General features: G+C 51.6%; 2 protein-coding genes across 5 annotated transcripts; one reads left to right on the top strand and one right to left on the bottom strand.

Moving 5' to 3' along the window:
* The first annotated feature begins 2,522 nt into the window (after positions 1 to 2,522).
* On the top strand, positions 2,523 to 8,861 carry DOK1 (docking protein 1). The gene is made up of 5 exons (XM_048303284.1): positions 2,523 to 2,615; positions 2,797 to 3,090; positions 5,322 to 5,430; positions 5,563 to 5,735; positions 7,318 to 8,861. The coding sequence occupies exons 1-5, from the start codon at positions 2,553 to 2,555 to the stop codon at positions 8,440 to 8,442; spliced, it is 1,764 nt and encodes a 587-aa protein (XP_048159241.1). The 5' UTR covers positions 2,523 to 2,552; the 3' UTR covers positions 8,443 to 8,861.
* Positions 8,862 to 10,183: 1,322 nt separating this feature from the next.
* Positions 10,184 to 26,085, bottom strand: LOC125325812 (meiosis 1 associated protein). 4 transcript variants are annotated; one of them, XM_048303285.1, is made up of 10 exons: positions 26,014 to 26,085; positions 21,449 to 21,731; positions 19,032 to 19,214; positions 17,260 to 17,434; positions 14,085 to 14,258; positions 13,427 to 13,577; positions 12,705 to 12,846; positions 11,980 to 12,186; positions 11,293 to 11,448; positions 10,184 to 11,109 (listed from the first exon to the last, which is right to left on the bottom strand). In XM_048303285.1, exons 2-10 carry the CDS (start codon positions 21,695 to 21,697, stop codon positions 10,969 to 10,971), a joined length of 1,578 nt encoding a protein of 525 aa, XP_048159242.1. In that variant the 5' UTR covers positions 21,698 to 21,731; positions 26,014 to 26,085; the 3' UTR covers positions 10,184 to 10,968. The 4 variants fall into 4 exon arrangements, with proteins under 4 accessions (XP_048159242.1, XP_048159246.1, XP_048159243.1 ...); XM_048303289.1 differs by having other exon boundaries at positions 25,967 to 26,079; XM_048303286.1 differs by lacking the exon at positions 26,014 to 26,085 and having other exon boundaries at positions 19,316 to 21,538.
* Positions 26,086 to 26,233: the final 148 nt, after the last annotated feature.

Consider the following 26,233-nt stretch of genomic DNA (forward strand, 5'->3'; position numbering starts at 1 on the left):
CCACAGGCTGTGGTTTGCAGACGTGCTGCCACGTCATGAGTTCCCTGTCCTGCAGCTGCACATCACGGGGCCCTGCCTACACGCGAGCCGAGGTGTTTGACACCACCAAATCATTTTGCCCTTTTTCAGACCACTGTCCCTGTTTGTTGACGCCACTGTTTTGCCAGGGTTTGCGGTCTGATCGTTCGCCTGTCTTGTACACTCTGTTATTGGTACTGCTGTGGTTACATCCTATTGCTGTTGCTAGTAAATGGCTCTTATCTCACCCTGTGTGACCTTTACTTTTTGTGCCTCCAACTCTCCTCTCCGTCCTGCCTCGGGGGGAGGATAGGGCATGAGCAGGTGGTCTGGGATGTTTCAATGGGAACACTAAATTGGGGAATAGCATTCCTAAACCAGGACACCGGCACAATTTTGTTACCATGCAAGTGTGAGGGATGGAGCTAAGAGAGTGCAGAGGTTCACCCCTGCAGCCAGGCACTGCCAAGTCTCTCCCAGCAGCTGTCTCCGCCTGCAGCTGTTTCATCAAAACCACGGGTGGAGAAACGGGCATCAGGGCCTGGAAAACCAAGATCTGTGGCTTCTCCCTCTTCCCTTTGCAGGTTTATGTTGTGTCAGGAAACTGAGTCATGGTGCCTGGGCCATCAAAGCAGCAAGAAGCCTGAGAGTGACTGACCAGCAGTGACCTGGCAGGGTCACAGTGCCATCAGAGTGCCACTAGGCTGGGCCATCCAGGTGCAGGGAGCACCTGGCTGTGCTCGTCCTTGTTCTTTGCCTCACAGCCAGCATCTGTCCCACCTGCTGCTGGGAATGCTGGACTCAAACCTGAGCCTGCAGAAGGGTGCTGGGGCAGGCTGGAATGGCCAGCCATGGCAGGGACAGTACTGGGAGCAGCCCAGTGCCTCTGGAGTGGCTTCGGGGCCTGGGGACATGGCATAGTTGGAGGCGGAGAGATACGGATGGTATTACCCCATCCACATGGACAGTCAGAGAATGAAGTTGTGCAGGGCTGTGCATACACAGGTGTTTGCTGTGATTCCTTCCTTCCTCTGCTTTCTCTGGGAGCACCTGGCTATTTATTCCACGGTTTTCTTGGACTATGAACTTGAGCTAAGCAGCCTCGAGTTCTCCACTTGCTTTTTTCTCCTAGCAAAGACATCACTCCTTTTTCCCGTCCTGTGAAACCTCACCTATCCCCTGTCCACTGCCCACATGGCCCTCATTTATCCTCAGCCCATCCGAGCAGATTTTCCCATCTCCAGTGATAGCACACGCCTGTGTCACATGTGTGTGCACCAGTTCGCACTCACGCACACGCACACACGTGTTCGCACTCACGCACACGCACAGGTGTGCACATAGGCGTTCACACTCATGCATGCACACGTGTTCACACGCACACACACGCACAGGTGTGCACATAGGCGTTCACACTCACGCACATGCACACACGTGTTCACACGCACACACACGCACAGGTGTGCACATAGGCGTTCACACTCATGCATGCACACGTGTTCGCACTCATGCACAGGTGTGCACATAGGCGTTCACACTCATGCATGCACACGTGTTCACACTCACGCACACGCACAGGTGTGCACATAGGCGTTCACACTCACGCACATGCACACACGTGTTCACACTCACGCACACGCACAGGTGTGCACATAGGCGTTCACACTCACGCACATGCACACACGTGTTCACACTCACGCACACGCACAGGTGTGCACATAGGCGTTCGCACTCATGCATGCACACGTGTTCGCACTCACGCACACGCACAGGTGTGCACATAGGGGTTCACACTCATGCATGCACACGTGTTCACACGCACACGCACAGGTGTGCACATAGGCGTTCACACTCACGCGCATGCACACGTGTTCACACGCACACACACGCACAGGTGTGCACATAGGCGTTCACACTCACGCACATGCACACACGTGTTCGCACTCACGCACACGCACAGGTGTGCACATAGGCGTTCGCACTCATGCATGCACACGTGTTCGCACTCACGCACACGCACAGGTATGCACATAGGGGTTCACACTCATGCATGCACACGTGTTCACACGCACAGGTGTGCACATAGGCGTTCACACTCACGCGCATGCACACACGTGTTCACACGCACGCACACGCACAGGTGTGCACATAGGCGTTCACACTCACGCGCATGCACACGTGTTCACACGCACGCACACGCACAGGTGTGCACATAGGCGTTCACACTCACGCACATGCACACACGTGTTCACACGCACAGGTGTGCACATAGGCGTTCACACTCACGCGCATGCACACGTGTTCACACGCACGCACACGCACAGGTGTGCACATAGGCGTTCACACTCACGCACACGCACACGTGTTCGCACTCACGCACACGCACAGGTGTGCACATAGGGGCTCACACTCACGCACGCGCACACGTGCACACGCGAGCGCGCCCCGCCCCTGACACGCGCGTCCCCGTCCCCGCCCGGTCCCCGCCCCGTCCCCGCCCCAGTGGCGCGGGCGGAAGCGCGCGGCGCGCGGGGATGGAGCCGCCGGCCATGGAGGGGCCGCTCCTGGTGCAGCACAGCCACAAGTTCGGCACCAAGGTGGGTCCCTCCCTCCTTCCCTTCTCTTCTTTCTTTCTTCTTCCCTTCTTCCCCTCTTCCCCTTCTCCCTGCCCTCGGGCCGGCTGGGTGCCGGAGCGGAGGCGCTCCGGGGGCCGCTCCCGCTGAGCGGCCGGCCCGGGTGGGGAGCGGCCCCGGCGCGGTGTGACCCCGCTCCCCGCAGCGCTGGAAGCGCGGCTGGTCCGCGCTCTACCCCGCCAGCCAGCACGGCGTGGCCCGGCTCGAGGTGTTCGACTGCAAGGAGCCGTCGGCGGCCGGGCGGGCGGGCACCCGGCGGCTCGCCCGCACCGTGGTGCGGCTCAGCGACTGCACCAGCGTGGCCCCGGTGGGCGAGGGCGGCCCCCGCGCGGGCACCGCCACCTTCCGCCTGGAGACCCGCGACCGCAGCTTCCTCTTCGCGGCCGAGAAGCAGCAGAGCGAGGAATGGGTGGCGAAGCTGTGCCAGATCGCCTTCCCGGTGAGCCCCGGGGTGGGTGGAGGGGATGGGACGGGACACGGACATCAGTGTGTGTGGGGGTGACCCCTTCCCACCTGGCGGCACAGAGAAGGACGCCCTGAGGCAGCGCCAGTGGTCCCAGGTTTAAAGCACCCGGCCCTGGCACTCCGGTTGCCTCTTGCTGGCTCCTGCTGTGGGTTGCGGGACTCCTCGGCGTGCTGTCAGTAATTCGTGGGTGTGGCTCCAAATTTTAAGTCGGGCTCTTCTTGCCCGGTGCAGAGCTCGTGCTCGCCCCTGTAGAGAGCTGGCCGGAGGCCAGGTGATGGCCGAGGAGTGTTTCCTCTTGGCCCAACCACTGCTGCCTTTCCTGCCACAGCAGCAGCGGCGGAAGCGGAGCTTCGAGAGTGTTGTGGTGCCCGGTTCCAGGACCCATCTGGTTCCAGGGCCTGGAACCCCCTTGCCCAGCCTTGGGGCTCGCTGCTGGGAACACCCCATCTGTGCTGGTCCTCTAGCCCTGCAGGCCCTGGGGCTGGTGGTCAGCCAGCATGACCACCCGAGGCTGTTTGGGCAGTGGGTGCCCTGAGAGTGTGGTTTTCCATGCCCTCTGGGAGAGCAGCCTATGCCTGCCCGGCCCCACAGTCCCTCCTGGGAGGTGTTTGGAGAGCCCTTGGTTGGGCTCCAGCCGATTCCAGGCTTGAAGTGCTGGGCAGGGCTGCCTGGCAGGAGGACTGGCTGCACAGCTGGTGATCCCAGGATCTCCCCCGGACGGGTGTTTGCTGAGTGTGATTTACCTTTGTCCCTCGTGCGTCTCCCTGCAGTCTCCTGCCAGGCCAGGTGTGTCTGTGCAGCAAATGCCAGGGCTGACGGGGCCGGGAGGCACTGGTGAAAATGACTCTGTGTCTCCTGATGCAGTTGGGGTTGCAGCCTTTGCCCTGGAAGTGGCTTGTGGGGCTGAGCTGGGGACACAACACACCCTTGGAGTGGGGCAGGGTAGTGGCCAGGCCAGGGAGCACCTGCTTGGAGCAGGGCTGTGCTCCTGCCATCCCTCTCAGGGGAGCCATTATTTGTGTGCCCGAGGTCCAGAAGCAAGCTGACAGTTTAGGAAGTTGTAAGCAAAAGGCTTCAAGGCTGGCATGTGTTTTAGAAAGGCCTGACCTGGAGCAGGAGGCACAAGAGCTGCACGTGGCCTCTCTGCACAGAGCATCTTCAGCTGGGAGTGCTGATCAATGTGATTTTGTGTCATGTTGCTGCCCAGAGGGTAAGCAGGGTCCAGCAGCTTGGAAGCTGGAGCCTGAGTTCATTTGGAGTTCAGAACAGAATTTTCTTTTCCTTTTGAAGATGAAGAAAAGTGCAGTCAAATGGAGCCTTAGAAGGCTGTGGAAGATTAGGTGGCCCTTGGCTTTCCAATCCCAGGCTGGAGCCCTGCTGCACTGGATGCTTTAGCTGAGGAGGAGCTGCTGCTATCAGCTGTCAGGACATGAGGTTTTAGGACCCAAACACAAGGGCTGGATGGCCCTTTTTTGGGCCTCGTTTGGGCTTGTTGGTAAGAAGCTCGTGTTTGTGGGTTTTAAACTGAAACTGTGGCACTCGCCTCCTGCAAGATGTACCCTCTGCTGCAGCCCCACGGAACAACTCCAGCTCCTGGCCACACACTGGCCCTCCCTTGTGCCAGCTGCACAGGGCTCTGTGAGCCTGTAATTTGTGAGGGGATTTTCTGGAGGAAGATCTCTGAAAGCACCAAGGGTCTGTGTCCCTCCCCAGGCCCTTTGGGACCGTGCTGGCACACGGTTGCTGACAGTGTGTGTTGCACTTTCAGTTCTGCATGTGCTAAAATAGAACTGCTCACTTCCCCTCTGCGGGCCACCCCTCCTCCTGGGCAGGACACAGACCCCCTGTTGCCAGGCCATCAGCCCCCTGAGCTTGTGCTGGTATGGCCAGGAGGGCGTGTTGGGGTTGTGCCGTGATTTGGGGGCAGCTCTGTGGCTTGTGCTTCCCTGCACCCTGTCAGTGCAGAGCCCAGCTTGGGACAAGGTGCTGCCAGGAGCTCAAGGAAGTCCCTCCTGTGCATCCTGGCCCTGTTCATCCATGTTCATGTGGGCTCAGGGGGGGCTGTCACTGGCTGTAGGGTGAGCAGGGTGCAGGACAGCCAGGCTGTGTAGGGCCAGGGAGGGCAGCAGGACCCAGGCCATGCAAGGGAGCCCGGGGCTAATGTGGGAAGGGGACTCTGGGTCTGATCTGCTCTCCTTTGCCAGGGAAATGGCCCCAGCGATGGCGTGGTGTCACAGTATGGCAGAGAGGGCAGCGGGGAGGCGCCGGCCCTGGAGATGGCCGTGAACTCCATCTACTACTCCAGAGACGAAGGTGGGAGCTCCTGCTGCCCTGACTTGGGGCCACCTTCCATGGAGCCTTGTCCTGCTGCTGCCCCATCGCTGGGGCCACGCTGGGCATTGCCTGTGTGCCCCTGCTCTGCCCTGAGCAGCTCTGTCCCCGCAGTGAACGCCTTCTGGGTGACGGTGCAGCGGACCGAGGCCGCGGAGCGGTGCGAGCTGCGTGGCACCTACGTGCTCAAGGCCGAGCGTGACAGCCTCGTCCTGAAGGACCCACGGACGGACAGGATCCTCTATGTCTGGCCCTACCGGCTGCTCCGGAGATACGGCCGGGACAAGGTGGGGAATGGGGAGCCCCGTGTGCTGCAGGTGCTCCCCCGTAGCTGTTCCCTTGTGGAAGGCTGAGCTGATGTCCTGCAGCCAGCCCTGCCAAATGCCAGGACTGCTGCAGCCCCTTGTGACCATGGCAGAGTTGCCAGGGACATGTCACCCTGACTGTCCTCAGTTCCCGCCTGTGTCACCATGCTGGAGCATGGGCTGGCAGCACACTCATCCCCTCTGCGGTTGTCCCACTTTTTCTGAGGCCATTGCAGCCTCTGCCGCTCCCTTTCTCCATCCCAGCGCTTCCCAGCTTGTGCCGTGAGCAGGGACATTCCTCAGTGCTGCACACAAGCTCTCCCCAGCATCCAGGGCTCTTGGCTCCTGGTAGTCCTGGCTCTGCCCTGGGCTCAGTCTCTCCCTCCTAAGGACGGTGGCTAGAGCAGAGGGGCTTTGAGGCACCAGTTGCTCTGGATTTGTTCACTTTGTGGGGTGAACTGCTCCTGTTCTCACTGACCTCTCCAGAGTCCCTCTCCAGACTCCTCCTGCAGTGAGTCCCCAATCTGCCTTGCTGCTACCCTGAGTGCAGGAGGTCTGGGGCACGCTGGACAGGGAGGAAGTGGTGGCCCTGGGGCTGTTTAGTGGTGTCCCTGAGGCTGTTTATAGCGGTGACCGTGTCGGCCGCACTCTGCCGATGGTGCTTTCTGTGGCACATTCCCAAAACAGAGGTGGAAACCGAGCTGCCCCTGTGGGGATGTCCAGCTCATGTGCAGAGTCTGTGCTGGTGGTGGGAAGAGAGTTGCAGGATGTAGGGAGCTGCACCCACAGTGACCTGAGCAGAGAGGGGTTGACTGTGCTTCTGTTCAGCAGCACTGACCCACGAGAAGAAGTTTGTCCCCAGAGACCTTTGTAGCAATCACAGGGGCTGCTGCTGCCTGTGAGAGAGGCAGAAAATCCCCCCTGGTTAAGGGAATGAGGCTCAGGAAGGGTGTGTGTGTCAGCTGGTGGGAACCTGCTCACCAGAGTGTGTTCAGACCAGAGGAAGCAGAGCCCTGGTACGAGACTTCTCTTTAGAGGATCTTTACCGTGAACAGATTAATGCTGGTAGGTCAATGCTTTGCTTACTCTTGGTAGCCGAGCTGCCAAGCCGTGTCCTTCCTTTTGTATCTCTTGCTTCCAGATTGCTCCCTTCTTACCTAACATTCCATACTAGTTTCCCCTGCTGAACTGTCACTCACCTTCTCACCCCACTCCCTCCTCAGTGTTATTTCCTGGACTATTTGGTTCCAGTGGTTGAAACTGCTGGAACTGCTCACATAAGGCAGCAGGGCTCCAGCAGTGATGTCCCCTCAGGTGTGCTCCAGTTCCGGTTCCACAGCTTGTTCTGGGCTGCTGGCCAGCGTGGCCTTTCCCTGCCCAGCTGCTGGACACAGGGTGGCCCTCAGTGTGGGAGTGGAAGGAGCAGGATTTCAGGGCAGTCTCTCCTGCAGGATGTGCAGGATCAGTGCTGCAGCCACACGCCCTTTGGTGGGAAGCACAGCCTGCATGATGCGCTGGGTCAGCGGGTGCTGAGCAAGATGTGACCCTTCTGCTTCCCCTTCAGGTGATGTTCTCCTTTGAGGCTGGCAGGCGCTGTGACTCAGGACCTGGAAACTTCACCTTCGAGACCAAGCAGGGCAACGAGATCTTCCGCCTGGTGGAAGCCTCCATCCAGGAGCAGAAGGCGCAGGTGGAGGAGAACCGTCAGAGCTGTGACTCGCTGGAAGCCGACAGCCCTGGCATGGTGCAGATCCGCCAGGCCCTGGCTGACAACCTGAACCTGGAGCTGCCCGCCGAGGGGGATGACACCCCGGCACCCAAAGCGGGGCTGGCACCCAGGGCCGGTGCAGCAGCGGAGGATCGAGACGCTGCGTCTCTGCTGAAGAGCCGGACTCTGCCAGAGCTGCCCGTGCCACCGGCCAAGCCCGCAGTGTCCAGCACCCCACCGCGCTCCCCTCTGCCCAAGGTGCTCCGTGCTGTGCCGCCGGCCGAGGACCTATCCAGTGTGTACTCAGAGCCCCTGGACTCAGTGAAGGGCCTGCGGCCACGGCCGGACCCGCTGTACTCGGACCCTGTGGACAGCAAGGCCGTGAGCGGGGCCAAGGCGCCCGGTGGGGCTGTGGAGGAGCCAAAGCTGCGGCTGCTGGTGCTGCCATACTCGGGCCCGTACGAGCAGGTCCGGGCCGAGGGGCAGGGCCGGGCCGAGGGTCGTGGCCAGGCTCCCCCTGGGCACAAGGAGCACATCTACGACGAGCCCGAGGGCCGCGCTCCCCGCCCCCTGCACCCCCTCACCTACATCTACGACGAGGCGCGGCCCACGAGCGAGGCCTGGCGCACCCAGGGCCATGACGGCAAGGGCGGCTACGAGTACCCCTACAACCCCAGCACTGACGATTACTCGGTACCCGCCTTCCCGGCCAAGGCCAAGAACCCTAAGCCAGTCCCAGCCCCCAAGCCCCAGGCAGCCTTTATCCCCAAAGGGGCAGACAGGGTGGAGGACCCTGGCAGGCGGTGGGGCAGCGCTGCCCCTGAGAAGGTGCTCACCAAACCCAGCCTTAACAGCAGCAACAACAACAACGTGGAGGTGCTGTACAGCCAGGTGGTGAAGCCGCAGCAGCTGCAGAAGAAGGAGCAGTCTGTGGATGAGTACAGCTTGTCGCCTCTCTATGAGGACTTAGGGGAGATATGAGGTGCTGCTGCTCTGTATCTGTATCTCAGGAGGGACTGGGCATCCCAGTGCCAGCTGGGCTCCTCCTCTGGGGGGTGGCTTGGGGTTGTTCGGGCTCAGGCAGCGCCCCTTTTGCTCACCAGTGCTGAGGGGCTGTGTTTTCCTGGAGGGAAACAGCAAGAGCAGGAGAGCTGTGGCTGGTGCAAGTGCCAGTGTGTTTCTCCAGCTCTGGAGCTGGCTCCACTGTGCCTTCTGATCTGCAGGAGGGCTGGCTGTGTTGCCCTGTACTGCTGCTCCGACTCTGCTCTGGCTTCCTGTCAGACCAGGCTGCAGGGCTCTGGTGCCTTTGTGGGGCGTGGAAGGCTGCTTGCCATCAGTCTCCAAAAGTATTTTTATACAAAGTTATTTTAGTATTAAAGTCTGCATGTCTCAGAACGACACGTTTGCCTGTGGCATGGATGGGGAGTTGCAGGTGTGCGTTTGTGCCTGTGCCAAAGCTACTGAGTTAAGAGGGAGCCTCAAAGAAAAGTGCCTGCCAGGTTGAGCTGTGGCTGGGATGCCCTGATGCCAGGGGATTAAGGGAAACGAGAGTCAGGCTCAGATATGTTGATGGCCTCCAGCCATAAGGCTGGGCAGGGACAAGTGCTAGCTCAGCTGCTGTGCTGTGGCTCAATGTAGCTCTCCTTCTCCAGCTTGATCCCAATGCTGATCCCCCCCCACCCTGTTCCCAGCTGCTTTGAAAGGCCTGGAATGGCTCAGTCTGGATCCCATTGACTTTAATGGCAAAATCTGTGATCCCTGCTGTGTGGTTTGGGTGATTGCTGTGTGGCCAGCCTTGGGCAGAAGCCTACCCAGGGGAAAAACAGGTTCTCCTTTTGGTGCTGGTAATGGTTTTGAGAGATTTCATGTCCTTTTTATGTGGTGCCAGACCAGGCACCCTGGCATTGGCTGCCCCCACGTCTGGATGGGGCTGCTGGTGACTTCTGCAGGTTTAGCAGCCTGTGATACCAGTGTGACAGGCAGCACTGTGCTGTTCCTGTGCAGAGGGCTAAGCAGGACTTCTGTAGCCCCAGCTCAACCAAACCATTGGGGAAGGCTGGAGGTTCAGGTTCAGGTCCCCAGGCTGGTGAGATGGTGGTAAGGGGATGAGCTCTGGGCATTTATCTGATGCCCAAGTTGCAGGAGGAAAGCCTCAGTCCTGTAAAAATATAGCTTAGCTGTGGCCAGGACCAACTTGTGGCTCTTCCACTCTGCTGGGTCCTCTTCTCCACTGGGGTTTTGCTGCAGGAGAAGGGAAAAAGTCTAATGGGTTTTGGGGTATCTGAGGGAGGCTGAGGTGGTTCCAGAAACTTTGTTGCCTCCCTGCTGCCCCCTCCCTGGACCTGATTTTATCATTTTTATGTTGACTGGTTTGCAGGCCCCAGGCTGGGCCATTTGTGTGTTCCTTCCTGCCCATGGCTCCTTTCGGCACCCAACAATCCTTGTGGCCTGCCTGGGTGTCTGCCCTGTCTTCCAAGATACCTGTCCTTGATGTCTTGCTGCGAGCAGCTGCCTGATGAGATGCCAGGGCACAGAAGAGCCAGCCCATGCCTTTGGTTGGATAGCAGGGCCTGTCAGAGCTCGCATCCCCGGGAGAAGAGATGGCTCCGATGGGATCGTGGTGTTTGCCTCGTGCCCTTGCTCACCTGCAGCTGTTTCCCAGGAAGCACAGGTCAGTGTTGGGATAGCAGTGCTGGACATGCCAGAAACCACAGGCACAAAATGAACTCAATGGAGGATAACTTTATTTTGAAACAGCTTTCAGAACCAAGTAAGTAGAACACAAACTGTGCTGGTGCTCAGCAGCAGGGGCTTGGTGAGACCACCCCACCTTGGCTTGGTCGAGCTGCCCTCGGCTCCTGCTGTGCCAGGGGCAGCTGCCCTGCACCTGCACTGAAAAACAGGCTGGCATCTGGGCAGGAATTCTCTGGAATTGCCCTGGCTTGGCACTTGCTACAACCCCCTTCATGAGCTGGGGCGTTGGACAGCGAGGCCAATCTCAGAAGCAACCAAATCATCTGGGAGAGCAGAACTCCAGGCTTTAAGATTAAATTCAAGAGCCCTGTTTCATCCCCTATTCAAACACCCCACCGAACCTGCTGCTGTGGGATGAGGGCAGCTCAGCACGACTGCCTGCCTTGCCTGTCTGATTTCCTCCCTGCCCTGCCTGCAGCTCTTCTGCTCCTGCAGATCTGTGATCTGTGGCCTGTGCTAGCCCAGTCTCAGAAACCCAAATTTGAGGCAGGCTGGTGACGTGTGCTGGCAAGAACAGGAAATACGTGGTGCTGCTGCTGCAGGGGACAGCTGGATCTCTGGACAGAGGGTCCCCGAGCAGCAAACTTCCTGCAGAACTGGCTCGGTGACGAACACAACCGTGAAACAACAACAAGGAGGAACAAACGATGGGAAGTGCCTGTCTGACCAAGGCCAAGCTCTGTGTCTTGCCCGACCACATCCGGCCAGCTGCTGAGCCAGGACCTGTGGCTGCCCAGGGGCAGGTCCTGGTGCTCACTGCAGGAACTCCTCGTACTCCTTGGGGAGCAGGGAGCCCTCACAGGAGCCTCTCCTGGCTGCTGCTGGTCTGAACGTTTGGAGAGGAGAGGGAGCCATCAGCAGGGGAGCCACTGCAGCTTTGGCTCTGCTCTGAGGCTGCAAGACAGAGACAAAACACAAATGCATCTTGTGGGAGGAGGTGCTGGGCTGTGCCTCGCCTTGCCGGTGCTACACCCAGCCCTGCTGGGCACAGGGAGCTGCCTGCAGCTCTCCTGCAGGAATTTGACCAGGAGGGAACATCAGACCCCGTCCAGGCTGCTCACACACACAGGGACTCACCTGCCTGGGCTGGTGCCGCTCCGGGCGGTGCTCCCGGGGCTGGGGCTGCTGCCGGTGTGGAGGTTTGTACAAGGAACTCTTCAGGTATTTGTAGAGGTTGCTCTTCAGGTGCAAGGGGTTGTAAGCAACTTCCACTTCCAAGTTGTTCAGGGCACTCTGCTCTTGGAAGAAAGAACTTGAGTTTGCTACGGGATGTGACAGGTAGAGGCTGTGGGGTTTGCATGTTTGTGGTTTTTTGGGTTTCCTTTTCAGGGACAGAGTTGTAGACACTCTAAGCCACCCTACAGTGAAGGGTAAAAGGGATCTGTGGCTGTGCTGCTACCCACAAGGAGCACTCTTAGCTGTCTATAGAGCAAGAGGCATCTGCAAACAGATCTTAATGGATTTAAACATTCCCTTGCAGGATGCAGTCCTGTCTTTCCCTATGCCCAGAACCAGCCAACAAGCTGGAGCACCCTTTCTGGGCACTGTCACCCTCAACTATGCTTCACAAGGCCTCTTCCCCCCCAAGAGACATGCAAATTGCTCCAAAGGACAGGTATTTGCTGTCCATGAACAGAGCTGTCTGCTGGGAAGGAGTTTTGGAGTGCTCCATCACATCCCAGCTGTCACTAGACATTGTCACAGCCATTTCCTTCTCTTGGTATCTGCTGAGGTGATAATGAGAGCTGATAATGAGTGACTCACCTCGATGGGGCCCTGGACTCGATCAGGGTGCTCAGCCAGGAGGGCTGGGAAGGCTGATGGCAGCAGGAGCTCGCTGGCGGCCACTGCTTTCACCAGGAGAGTGGCAGAGTCAGAGGGGACAATGACATAATAGGGATGCACCACCACGTTCCAGTTTGGTCCAGTGTTCTGGGGCTCACGCCTGGCCAAGAGCATCCACTTCCTTTTCTAAAGGGCAAAATCCAGGTGTGAACAACAGGCAACAGCCACTTCCTTCAGCACTGCCACCGTGGGAGCTGTGGGGCTCAGGCACGCCCACACACCAGGGAAGGGAAACTATTCTGCAGTAGGGCTGAGGACAGTATGGCATTTGTTTTGTTCTTTTAGCAAGTCAATTCTTATGAAAAACACCCAGTTTTGCTTTACAGCTTGTCAGTAACGGCCAGTTCTCCACACTCCAAGCCTTGGTTAATTATTTTTGCAATTAAAGCCGCAAGTCTTAACTCCAGCCTGATGTTTGCACTTCACACCCCCAAACACTCATTTCTGGTAGGTTTGAAGGTCTTCTGTAAGGTCTGATGAGCTGTAGCATCTTTCCAGTAGATGGAAGGATTTCCAAGCCCAACTCTGGCCCATGAGATGAAGCTGCAGCTTTTAAAATGTTTCCTGGTGCAGGCCAGACAGATGTTACAAGGTGTGCACTGACTGTTCCTTTCCCCATCACACTGCAATTTTCACACACTCACCAGGAGACTGTGACACAAAGCATGGAAGCTGTGCTGGTTTGTCTCCAGTTCATCCCAGTCCAGCTGCCAGCAGCTTGTGGGCTTGATGATGAAGGGCAGCCCATAGAGCACAGACTCACAGACCCCTTCAGACTTCAGAGCCCTGCAGGGACACAGCTCGTGTTAGTGCTCGTGATTTTAAGAACAAGTGCATAGCTCAGAAATTACACTGGTTTTTCCTATAAATAAATCTCAGAAAAGACACTGGAGAGCATCTCTGTGCTCTGCCCTGTGCCATGAACTGCTGCCAGGAAAGCAAATTCTTAGGTGAAATCACAGCACGGTGAGGCTTTGCTTGCTTTTTACTACTACTCCAACTAATTAGCCCAGGCTCTGGCATCTAATTAATTGCTGTGGCCTCACTAGGTAATGAGAGAGCAGAATTATTGCAATAAAACATTTCACTGGGGAGAAAGAACTGTTGCATGAATGACACCTATGCTGTCACACTCACTGCGTGCCGTGGTGACACCAGGTGTGACCGTGGTCTGCATGTGGGCTGTGCTGTTCCATGAGAGGAAGACTTATGGAATTGGGGTTTTTTCACACCACAATTTGGCTTACCAGCACCCCAGAGCCTCCTGGTGATGTCACCAGGCCCCAGGATGATATTGTACAGGAAGGTGAAGCTTTTCCTACACCCTCTCCCAGTTACCCAGTGGAAGGCAAGGAGCACCGCTTACTTTAGCACCCGGAGTTTGTGCAGCACTGTGGATGGCCAGGCTGCCACGTGCCAGGGAGAACTGGGATCTGCTGCTCTCCCAGGGCCATCAGCTGGCCCTGAAAGCAGGGCTGGGTCCAGCAGCCTCTCCTGCAAATCGCACTTCAGGCACACTGGGAGAAGGAGAATGGTTTAGCTTGCTGGAATTGGCAATGTTTAGCACATGACATGCTCAAAGCACTTAAAAATGAGTGTTTTCTAGCAGTTATTGAGGGAGGGACAACACTAAAGCCTGACACCAAGCATCAACCTGTCCCCAAGTCCCTCTGTGAGACAGCATTTATTTAAGTGCAGCTCTGGCACAGACTCTTAGTTTTGAACACAATTTTCAGGGCTATTCAAGCTCTAAAAGGCTCCTTTTTACCTTGACCACGTTGCTATAAATTCACATGCCCCTCCAGGCACATTTTTGCTGCAGAATGGAAATTATTGCAGCCTCAGCAGCCATGGTAGCAAAGCAGCAACTTTCTAAGCCTGATGACTTTCCCAGTTACCCACAGATCCCACTCAGGTCTCTAAATGGGAGGGAAGATGCCCATAGGAAAATCCTGGGTAACCTTTAAGGTTGAGGGATTCAGGAGCTCCCTGAAGGGGAGCAGAGGGGAAAGAAAATGAAATACTTAAGGTGTTCCTGGGTGCAGCAGCATGGCTGAAGCCTCCTGAGGGAAGGAGGAGATGGAGCTGTTCCCTCTCTGTGCCTTGGTCATGGAGCCACGTTTTAAACAGCATCTCCAGGCTGATGACATTGTCCTCTACAGTTTGCACCTCGATGTCCATTCCCAGGATTGCCATATCTGCAGGAAAAAGAAAAAAATAGGTGAAAAGGCACCAATATTTTCAGCCATCGAAAAGATTTCGCTGGTTTCTCATACCCAGCAATTCTTAAACTCCTGTGCTGGAGGTGCAGACAAATGTGGTGTGATGTAGCACCAGCTTTTAGGCACGGAGAAATGTAGGCTGGACAGCAGAGTTAGGCAGGATATGAACAATATAAACCCTTGCAAAAAAAAACCCCAAACCCACCCAAAAATAATACCTCAGAGGTGCATCTAAATAAGAAGCTAGCTTGAAGTCCAGCAGAGAAATAAAACAGGATAAATAAAATAAAGTGAAGGGAAAAAAAAATCAATTTGCAAATTGCGTAAGACATGCGATATAGCCACTTGTAAAGACAGAAGGTACAGTCTGGTAGCACAAATAGCTTTACCATATAGCCAGGATGTGGAAAAGGCTTTCTGAGAAGATGAATAAATAGCTGAAATAGCCTTTTTTTTCCCCCCTTGTGTTTACCAGGCCAGTAGGGGGATTAAAAAACAGTGCTACATCCATCTACACTGAGAAATCTTTTCTTTATGCAGTACTTCTAGTTGGCAAAAACGTCACTGTGCATTTAAAAAAAACCCCAAAACCAAAGAAAAAAATCATGGAAATTCATTCATTTCTACCTGGCAAATAACCCAGGACTACTGTAATGACTGCCATTCTTCAAATGCTCTGCAGGAGACACTTTTGGACTGTTCCCACCTCCCAGCCTTGAGGAAGGCACTAGGAGCACATCGGTTGTGCCTCTGCAGCAAAGCAGACTTGACTCCCACTCACAACAGGAGATCTTTCCCACTGCCCTTGCTACTAAAAACCTTTCCTTATCATCCTCTTTGACTGTCCCTGGCTGCCAGGACCATTCATTCCATTTTTTTCTGTTCTTTACTTCTTTTTTTTTTTTTTTTTTAAGTTGGAAGCCACTCTTCATGAATGGAGTTGTTCCACTGCCCAGCCCCTTGCCCTGACACTGAGCCTTGCTCCCATTTCCCTGCAGAATGCACCCTCCTGTTTTGGAGGCATTCCCTATGGATTTTGGACTTGGGCTTCTCTCAGGGATGTGCACTGAAGAGGGCATTAACAGCTCAGAAGACAAAGCACCAGGAAATCCATGTAATTGACTTTCACAAACAGCAAAACACTGCTGACAAGGGGGATTATTTGTGTTTTGGGGCTGGTAAATGCTTCAGATCTTCCCTCAGTAAATATTTTCCTGTTTGGTTTTTTTTTTTTTTTTTTTTAACTTTCTCGTCTGTAATAGATATTTAATCACTTACACATCTGCAGCTGGCACAAGACATGACAATTCCAAATAAATTCACTGCATTCATTGCTTAGGAAAAACAGGTTGGGATGCCAACATCTCCTGTGCAATGGGAATCAAATTTCCTGGAGAGCAGAGCTCATGTAGAGAAAGGAGCCCTGGGACTTGCAGAAGTTGGGCTGTGGTCACAAAAAATGCATTAGTGCTTTATCTGCAGGGCTTGTTTTTTGTTTTCCCCAAACAGAAATAGCTGGGACCCGTTATCTCCAGCACATGCAAATATTAACCTTTGTTAGCAAAAGGTCTGGCAAAGCTGCTTTCAGGGAGTGTAATGGGGTAGGGGAAGAGAAATAATAATAATAGGTTACAATTTAGAGACCAGCCCATCCAAAGGCCAGGCAGCCTGTTGGTTACTCCCCCAGATTATTCCCACCTCAAATGTCCTGCTCTGCATGGGGTTTAGTTAAATCAGTTTGTTCTGATTCCGAAATCTCAGCATGTTCAAAGCCGTTCTAAGTTTTGCCAGTGGGGGAGTTTCAAAATATTGAAGTCTTCCCCAGCTGCACTACCCTGGGAATGAGCCTGTGGAGGGGATATCCTGATCCTGCTCTGCATACTAAAAATAGAAGTAGGTTCAAATAGCCCCTAAATAAACTAATGGAAGAAATCTCCTCAGTGAAATGAAGCTCTTGATGAAGTGCTGCACCACAATATTTATTTTGTAGTTCCAGACAGCACTAACCTTGCACTTCCTGCACACTGGATCTTGCAAATTCAATGCTCTTTACCGCAATTTTTTAATAGTAAAATGGATTTTTTTTTTTCTGAAACAGAAGAAGGGAGCTCCAATGGATATCATAAACCAGGTGGGCTCATTTTTCAAATTATTTGACCTATTCATCCCCTGTTGCTTTTCTTAGCAAGTAGTTCATCTGACTCTTCTACTCAGAAAATTAGAATTTCAGCACATGACATTTCAGTGGCCTTGATGTCCACATTTATGTTTTCATTCCATTTACTGGGTGAAAGGGCTACACAAAACTCCACTTCAAAAAATAATATGGTGGGGTTTCGCATTCCCTAAAGCATCCCTGTGACAGAGAGGCACAGAACATCTCTTCCTCTGTGGAGTTGAGTCTTCCAGGGCTTCCCTGCAGGATTCCCAGTCCCTACTGTGACAATTGACCAGAAATTTGCTACTGCAACCACAAAAGAAGATGAACAGCAAGGGACAACACTGCCTGTCTCTCAGGAAAAACAGAAATAACCCCTTCTACTCCTCTCTCCCAGGCTGCACATTGCACAGTGCTGGGAAGAGTTACTTTCACTGACCAAGCCTCTTAATCAGCTGGTTTTTTGTCTTTGATACTGTTCTTGCTTACCTGCTGCTGCTTTTGTCCATGCTTAGAGTGTGTAACCCCCATAACTCGATGCCTTTTTCTCTTTAACCCCCCCCCCCCTCCAGTAAAGCTGTATCACACATGAATTTTAAATAATACCCAGAGCTGAAGTAATACATGAGGTCTGTAAGTTCTCTAAGGCCCAGAGAAGTGCTCTGCTACAGACTTCCTCCAGGCACAGCAGTTCCCACTGACCTAAGGGACATTAAATGGCACTTCCAAAGGGAAGTGGCAGAGGTTGGACCAGAGCAAGAACCAGTGGCTGTCGTGCTGCCCAAAGCCATAACTTCCCTAAAACTGCCTTCCACTCACCACTGCTGGGCTCCTCTGCTAGCACACACTGCTCCACGTCCTCGGGCTCCAGGAAATCTCTCTTCAGAACCTCAATGACCTGTATTCTTCGCAGACTCACCAGGTCTATGTCTTGTAGCTTCTTTTCCAGCTGCTTTACCATTTCTCTGCTGGGCTGGCTGGTCAAAATCATGATCTGGAACACAAATCAGAGCATGCAGGAGATGCCTGTACCCAAATTTTCTCTTGAGGGGTGATGATGTTGAGTAGCACTGGTCTTACCATGGAGAGAGGAGAAATCTTGCTGAAATAGCTGATCTATTCTAAAGCAGATTTATAAGGAATTTTTTTGAGTTTTGGCTCACATTTAAGCCAATTTGAAATGGATTGAGAGGGTTCACTGGAGGAACATCTACAGGTTTTGTGCTCTCTGCTTTGCACTTGTGATCAGTGAGTCTCTGTGTGTAAGAAGGGACTTCCACATTAATTATAGTTCAAACAGACTAAACTTGGCCTTCTCCCTCAAAAGCTGAATGGGAATTTTATTTTTTTTTTACATATTCAGTCTATCCTAAAGATATTTCCCAAGAGAGCAGCAGTAGGTGTGATTCCCACTGCCCAGTTTTGGTCTGATACGGAGAAAAGGAAACAAAAATTCAACTTACTCTGCATAAAAAGATGCTTGTGATGGGGGGGGACTGCAATCACTTAAGTATCTGAAGCAGAAAGAGGCCTTTAACTGAAACTTTTTTTGGCCTTTTGTAAGGGTTAAACTCCCTCCTGCCTGTCAGTGATCAGAGCCTGTCCCTGCAGCATGTCTTACATCCCCTTGCAAAGAGAAGTACAATAAAATCGCATAATCTAGAGGAACAAGGATTGCTTAGCAGAGTAAAAACTCCCTACATCCGTGGATTAACTTAATTTTGAAGGTAGCTTGTTCATTCAAGTACACCAGAAAATATCCTGGATTTTGTTGTGTGACAAGAAAGGTCTTGTGTCCAAAGTGTGCTCTGTTCATTCCAACCCCCAGCTTTAGAGTTAAAGCACAAATCACCTTTCAAATGGTCAGGAAAAATACCTCAAAGCCCTAAGAAAAGCAGAAAATCAGGAGAAAGGTTTTCTGGACAGACACTGGGGGTGAGCCTCAACTACAGCCTGATCACAGCGTGGCTCTGTGAGACTCTGGAAGGGTTTAAGGACCTAAACAAAGCAGAAAGACTTGGGAAGTTTCACTTGTGGGAAATCTCATTTTATTTTTTAAGACTGGTTTTTTTAAGACTGGCAGGTGGACCCTGGGCCTGGGAAGTCTGAAATGCAAAACTGCTTGGAGCTGATATTTTATGTCCAGGGGAAAACACCATTTCTGTGTGAGTCCTTTCCCCTGTTCTTTCATGTCAGTTGATACTGCTTTAAAAAAAATACTTCCTCCTGTGAACCGTGCTCTGCTTTCTGCACTCATATGTCTGTTCTCATGTGTTATTAGCAGCTTCCCTCCCCTTTATGCAAAAACACACATTCAGAGCTGAGAACACAGCCACCAAAATCTATCACATCCTGGGCCAGGACTGCTGTACATGCAGCTTTCCCTAGATATGTCCCCTTTTCCACAGGAATCTGTCCAGAGGGATTTAAGCACTTGATATCTTCCTTCAGAATTTCTGGACAGTGGATCTCTGAAACAACCAGAATGCTGAATACTGAAATTTTTCAGCACGTTCACTGCACATGAGATACACATTTATAAAGCACAATGATGTGGGCTGGCTCCCACTCCCTTCCCAGCATTTCCTTACCTCAACAGAACTATTTGTTGAGCCTCCTGCTGCCGTGTGCCTGCTGTACTGCTTGAATTGTTGCAATCCATCCTGCACAGCTTGCACCACTCCATTCCCCCCCTGGGGGAAGCAGCCTTCAGCCGGGAGCGAGCGGAGCTCGGAAATGCAGGCTTGAATTCGGGCAAAGTTTTCTTTCACTTGCTGTAAAACAGAGTTCAAGGAGCAGGAAAGGCTGGTAAACAATGTGAAATACCTCTCCATAATGTGGAAAAAGGCTGCTGGTCACAGAGATGTCAGCTCACCTTCAGGTGCACCTTCCTCAGCAAGAACTCAAGAGTTGAGACAGACCCACCAGCTAAACTGGTCCATGGTGGGCTCAGGAAAGATATTGAGTGAACTCTACAAAATTTATTTAAAACAATACAAGGCATTACTGCCAGAAGTCACCTTCCTCACTGAAGAGGCAGCAGGTGAACATTTGACTCGTTTGCTTCAGGTGTGTGGAGCCCCTGAGTCACTGAAGCACACCTGAGCCGTGGTTTGCAGGGTGAGCTTTCAGTGGGACTGAGTGGGAACAGTGGAAGGGCTCTGCTCAGTTGTTATTCACTCCCACATTAAATTTTTTGATGCTTAAGTCCTGATTTCTTATCTTGTCACCATTTGCTCTCCCCCACAGTTATCTACTTTTTCTCTGATTTCTCTGTTTTCCCCTCCCTGCCCTTTCCAGGGAAGCTTCATGGGCTCTCCTATTGGGGAGACCAGTGGGAACAGAGACCATAAACAAGCACCAAGGAGAGATTAAAACCAGGGTAACTGTGTGTGACGCTTCCCCATGTACTCTCCCCACCTCTATTTTCAGCTCTGGGGCTTTCCTGACTTCATGTGATTTGTCTAACAAGCACCCTTTAACACAGCTCTGAAAAACAGCTTCAGTACAGCAGCTGATGTCTACTACTGGAATGCTGCCCCCAAAAAACCAGCAGAGGGAATACAAAGAACGGCTTGGAAATTATTAAAATTATTGTAAAAATGTTTTGCAGTTAAACTTATAATTTGTTCTTGATTTACCAGCCAGAACAGAGAAGGAACCTGCTTCTATTTAGAGGAAGAAAGGATAAAATACAAGTGGGTTTTTCAATCTAGACAGAAGGGTAAATATATTAAGAAATCCCTGGAAGACAAAGCAAATAAATGAAAATTAGAGACCAGGTGCAAGTTTCAAAATGACAATTATTGACCACTGGATGAAACTATCAAGAGAAGTACTTGATTACCCCTCTTGTTTTATCTTCAGATCAAAACTAGACGGCTTTCTGGAAGGAAGCTTTAATGAGATAGGCGTACTTCGGTGAAACAGCATAGCCTGTGATATGAAGAAAGCCAAACTGTGATCTAAGGGCTCCTCTGTCTTTAAAAACCGTGGCCATCAAAATGAGGAATTGTTGTTTAAATAAAAAAGTCACCTGATCAGGAGCAGCAGTCATAAGATTATCCTTGTCACATCACCTATAACCTTTTCTACAAAATAAACACCACCATTAGCCAGAGTCTTCTTGCTGATCCCATTTGCTAATTTACTCTTGACCTCTGATTTTTTATTTTCCCCAGGTGAAGACTCTACAAAACCTTTCAGAACGTTTCCACCAGTGCTGGATAAAGTGGAAGGGTTAATCCTGTGTGTTCACACTGATGTGCAAATGAGAGTGCTCAGTGTGATGGCTTCTAACAATCTTCAAAAATTCTTGTGAACTTTGAGATGCATATTTGTATTCCCAAACTATTACTGCAGAGCTGCTACTCATTCTGCATCTACATTTATTCCTCTGCAGAGCCCTAAATGAGAGCAATACTTGTTCTTAGTGATTTAGATCTCTATATTTAAAATCTGTGTGGATGTGGCACTTTAGGAACATGGTTTAGTGGTGGGCTTGGCAGTGCTGAGCTTTGGGTTGGATTTAGTCTTAGAGGACTCTTCCAGGTAATTCTGTGATATCTATGATTTCAGGATATTTCTCAAATTCAGCAGAGTTATTTTAACTCTGCACCTTTCCCCTTCAACATCTAGAACCTCTCACACATTGGCAGTATTTGTTCAGTGTCCAAATTATTACAGCTCGAGTTGTGTGTGCAAATTCTGACAGAGAAGCAGTACAGCACAGAGCAGCACATGAAAGGTGCAACAGATGCTCCAAACCAGATGTTTTAGCAAGGAAGAGCACAAAACCTAATTTATGCACACCAGATAAAAAATGACACTCCTCCTTTTAAACTTCATCCTTTCAGAAAATTCACCTCTTCCGTGAGGTCCGTGAAACGATCGCTCTGACAAGGGTTGATATTTAGATACAAATTTGAATACAGATTTTTAGAGATAAATTTAGATATAAATAATAACTTTTTTTTTTTCCTGAGCAGCAGCACAGCCTGGGGCATACCGTGAAGGGCAGCAGACACTCCTGCTGAGGCTGTACCATGTAGAGGCTGAGCAGGGGCACACGGCAGGGCCCTGCCAGGCCACATGCCAGGCACAGGACGTTTTCCAGAGCCTCGGAGAGCACGGAGCAAGTGTTGGCCCAGGAAGGAGAGGTGACATCCACCACCAGGATGCGGGATGGCTGCTGGCTGGGGGCTTTAGCAGCAGGAAAAATTCTCCGTGTTTCTGAGGGTAATCTTCTGGAATTCATGGCTTCTGTGGGTGTTACGTGCCTGGTGATGCATCTGAACGGGAGAAATAAATAAAGAACTGCAATGAGGGAGGCTCTCCCTTTCCCATTTGCTTGAAATCACAGCTCACCAATAATTTAGATTCCTAATCCTTCTCCAAAGCAACTGTTGTCCATACTCTCATAAACCCACAGGAAGAAAAGGAAAGATGCCTGTGGTCAGGAAACAGAATGTTTTCACTAAAGAAAAATGTGGCAGAGAGGCTCTTACAGGTGCAGCTGGAGCAGTTTCAAATGTTGGCAGCATGGAGCTGTGAGGTGGTCCCCCAGCCTGGCTCTGGTGCATCCATCAGCTGCTGGAAAACAAGACTGGGAACTCCACCTCCTAATTCTGCACTGGCCAGGAGGTTGCACCCAAACCCTGGGGAGAACAGTCCCTGCTCCTTCATCCCCAGCTGTTGTAGCTAAAAAAGGCCAGCAGGACACAGCAAGAAAATCCTGCATATCCATGAATTTTACTTTGTGGGTGTGGAGAGCCAACCCTTGTTCTTCAGAGCATCAAACACCTGGGATGAGCTCCTTGAATATGACATTTGTTCCCCACCCCCCCCAATCTCCCTTCAATCTTAAGCACAAGAGCATTTTCCTGTTAAAAAAATTCTCTTTTTTACTTCGTGAGCAAAGAGCCTTTCTAAAATCCTACCTTCACTAAATCCATGCAAAACATTCAGTGCTGTTTCTAAAGATACAGGAAATGCTTCAAAAAAGAAAAGTGTTGGTATGACTGCATGCACCTTCTCAATATGAACGAGGATCATTTTTTCTTCCTACAGCTTCCTTCCCAGCAGAATCAGTAAAAGTTTGAAGCAGCCCTGGATTCACATAGTCAGGCTCTGGTCAGAATCCAGGCCTGTCACTTGTGTGGTATGCTCAGCTCACACAAACAGCTCTTTTATGGTCACCAAGGAGACAAGATACTACATTTCCTACAGCCTCCAGCACTTTGGAGTAAGAATTTCTGCAAGGCTTGGGAAGAGCAAGAAATTAGTTTCTATCTGGCTGAAGAATCATCAGAGAAAAATCTGAATTTCTAGGATTCCTTAGGATGCCTGTCAGTGCAGGCAAAACAGAGTGATCACAGCCTGAATTTCAAAACTGGGGTGAACACTTCAGAGCTGGTGAAAATATTATAAATACAGATACAGATCATGTAGGTATCTTGCTTTGATTAGTCCTCTGATAGAATTAGATTGTCAAATGAAAAACTGCCAGATACCACTTTAATCAGTGTCTCTCCTGGAGCTTTTCAATTTACAGCAGAGTTTACTCAATTACATGACTGAATCTGGGAAAGGACTTGTCTGTCTGAATTTTTTCTGATGAGGCTTCAATGCTACTGAACTCTGCAACCCCCCCAGAGCTTTCTCAAAGAAGGAAACAAAACCCACCCTGTCAGAAATCCACCAGAGTTGGGCCTTAGCATGGGTTTCAGAGAGGAAAATGAGCTTTGATGCTGAAGCAGACAGAGTTTTCCTAATTTTGAATGAATTCTCTCATTTTTGGCGCTCTACAGGACTATGCTTCTTTTAAATTGGTTTTGTAAAATAAGCCCCTCATCAACGCTTTACCAACTGAATTTCATTTCTTCGTAATTGTGGTGTCTTAATTAATCTCTGCTTAGCAATATTAACATGATTTATACGCAGCACTCTGTACAATATTTGACCTCTTTTATAGCCCTCCCTGGGCTCTGGTGAGGCTGGAGAACTGAGGAATTCTGTGTCAGTGGTTGCTGTGGTAAAATGACATCCTCATTTAGGCATTGGGTGGACTGACAGAGCCCATCCCATGGGATTCCACCACAGTTCCATGAGAATTGCGTAAACTGCAAGTCCTGGCAGCTGATTTGACATTAAGTGATTGCTCAATAAAACAGAACTCTCCAGGTGTCAGGGCTGGTGATGTGCATTTTGCACAATGCAAGGAGACACAAATTCTGCAGAACTAGAAAGGGACAGAAAGAAAACTTCTTTATAATGAGTGATTTGTGGCTGCTGAGGACATTCTGCAATTGCACATCATCCTACATGCTTAGTTTGTTATAAAAACCCATTATTAAATAATATCCAAGTCTAAAAAGGTGTAGCAACAAAGCCACTGGTTAAAGAGGATTAAAGATAATTGGTTTAAAAAGGTGCCATTTTCAAAGTAAGCTTCAAAACCCTGGGAAAAAGGAATATTGTCATGTGCAAAACAGATCAAGCTGCAGAAATAAGTGGGTTTACTAGAAAATAAACTGGCTGTGCAGTGTGGATTCACTCTGGTGTGAATCCTTTTGTCCACCTAGCCTAGAAAGGATTTATCTAAAAGGTTGGGATCAACAGAAGAATAAAGACAAAAAAGCGAAAGAGCTCGCATAAAATCAAGCCACTGAAAACAAGATTATTCCAGAGCCTGTATAATAGAAGATATTGTGTTACTCTATTCATCAGTGCTCTAATCAATCATAAATAAATGGCTTTAGACTTGTGCTTTTACTGACAGAAAAATCATCAAACCTTAGTAAGAATCGTCACTTTATATTAGTGTTAAAATCACTCATTATAACCTTTATAGGGTTTTTGTTTTTTCTCAAAAGAAGAGGAACTATAACATTGTAGGAGTTTAGAAAAAGGCATTTTTAAATTCTGAATCACTAAAAATGAGTAAAAATAATAAAACCTTAACCACCAGTGTGTGGACAGAGCAGCAGAGCAAGGACAAGCTCCTGCGGAATTCCCAGGTGCTCCTGTGGAACAACAGCCAACTCAAAGCCCACCATGAGAGCTGTGCTATCAGGGGGACCTTGTGCTTGAGTGACAGGCTGGAATTCTCAGAATTAAACTTTATAGGAATTGTAATAACTCTGTGATGAGATTATGGGCACGGCTAATGAAGCCTCAGGGGGCAGGTGCTCCATCTTCCCTGGCATCTTGATTAAGAACCTGGGATGACACCATGTCAACACACACACACTAACCTGACAGAAACACAAATAATTCATGGGCCCAGAACGTGCTGCAGGCAGGGAATCGCCCCTGAGGCTGCATGGAAAATCCTGGGATACAGCCACGTGCTGGAGCAGACTGGAATTGTCCTCCAGGTCCCTGCATTCCGATGGCTCCTACAACCTGAACCCCTTCTACCCTGGATGTGACCTCCGAGTCTAAAGTTTCAGTCTTACTGTGACATTTTCATATTCATATTTCCTGTACTGTTTTGGGGTTTTTTTTAAAAGCTTAAGGCAGCAACACCCCCTCACTGGTGGCTGGATCCTGGGAGCAAGGGATGGCAGCACTGGTCCCACAGGAAATCCTGTGGGACGTCCCACCTGGAACACCAGGATGTGCTGAGGTGGCTCTGGCTGTTGAGGTCTCTGCAGGGACTGGAGAGCTCTACTGGGCTGTACTGGGCAGTACAGGGACAGGGATTGGGACACCTGTACTGGGCTGTACAGGGACTGGGACAGCTGGACAGGGATTGGGACATCTCTACTGGGCTGTACTGGGACTGTGACAGCTGGACAGGGATTGGGACATCTCTACTGGGCTGTACTGGGACTGTGACAGCTGGACAGGGATTGGGACACCTGTACTGGGCAGTACAGGGACTGGGACAGCTGGACAGGGACTGGGACACCTGTACTGGGCTGTACTGGGACTGTGACAGCCATGTGTGCCTGAAGGGTGGCCATGCCACCAAGGGGTGTCAGGTAAACCAGCAGCTTTGCTGGACTCCCTCACATCCCATTTGTGTTTTCCAGACATTATTCCTTGCTGCCATGGCATTTTTCCCTGCTGTGGCATGGAAGGACGGGGAGGGACACAGGGCTCCAGCTTTGTTCCCCCAACCTGGCGCCTTGATGGAGCATTTTGGTGCTGCAATTAAAGCAGAACCAGGACTAAACCCCTCTGGCCGATCTCTGTTTTTTTCAGGGGCACCTTCCATCCCTGAATTGGGTTTTTCCCCACGTTTTCCTTCACGTTTGCCCCACGGCAGCACTGCCCGAGGCTGCTATCCTTGGATGCCTCAGCTGCATTTAACGCGGGAAGTCAGGACTAATTATTAACTTCCCACGGAAGCACAGGTTTATGTTTTTCACCTCCCAACTCCCAAATACCCTGGAGAAGGCCCTCCCTAAGGAATTTGGGAAGAAAGCTCCTTTTCCCGCTGCCGTGCCCGCGGTTGGGGCCGGGCCCTGCCCGGTGCCGCTCCCCCCGCAGCCGGCGGCGCTTCCCGATCCCGGCTCACCCCGGAGCTGCTCCCGTGGGAATGCCGCGATCCAGGCCCGGACCCACCTGGGCGGGGCCGGTTTCCCGGTCCTGTCCCAAATCCCGGGCGGATCCCGGGTGGGTCCCGGCCGGGCGGGGCCGCCGCGCATGCGCAGCGAGAGCTTCCCGCAATCCCGAGGTTGGGATGCTCGGGAAAACGGGAATCGCTCTGCTTCCCAAAACCTGCGCTTTGTGACCCTCCCATCGCATGCTGCACCGCTTAAATTATTGTTACTTTGATCATTCA

Source organism: Corvus hawaiiensis, chromosome 5, assembly GCF_020740725.1.
Source record: "Corvus hawaiiensis isolate bCorHaw1 chromosome 5, bCorHaw1.pri.cur, whole genome shotgun sequence".
NCBI lineage: Eukaryota > Metazoa > Chordata > Aves > Passeriformes > Corvidae > Corvus > Corvus hawaiiensis.

Excerpts from the sequence above, each read along its gene's own strand:
- DOK1 (XM_048303284.1), top strand. The coding sequence starts at position 2,553 with ATGGAGCCGCCGGCCATGGAGGGGCCGCTCCTGGTGCAGCACAGCCAC. Across the intron at positions 2,616-2,796 it reads GCCACAAGTTCGGCACCAAG|CGCTGGAAGCGCGGCTGGTC; the intron begins GTGGGTCCCTCC and ends CGCTCCCCGCAG. Across the intron at positions 3,091-5,321 it reads TGTGCCAGATCGCCTTCCCG|GGAAATGGCCCCAGCGATGG; the intron begins GTGAGCCCCGGG and ends CTCCTTTGCCAG.
- LOC125325812 (XM_048303285.1), bottom strand. The coding sequence starts at position 21,697 with ATGAATTCCAGAAGATTACCCTCAGAAACACGGAGAATTTTTCCTGCT. Across the intron at positions 19,215-21,448 it reads AGTGTCTGCTGCCCTTCACG|CAAGTGAAAGAAAACTTTGC; the intron begins GTATGCCCCAGG and ends TCTGTTTTACAG. Across the intron at positions 11,110-11,292 it reads AGCGGCACCAGCCCAGGCAG|CCTCAGAGCAGAGCCAAAGC; the intron begins GTGAGTCCCTGT and ends TCTGTCTTGCAG.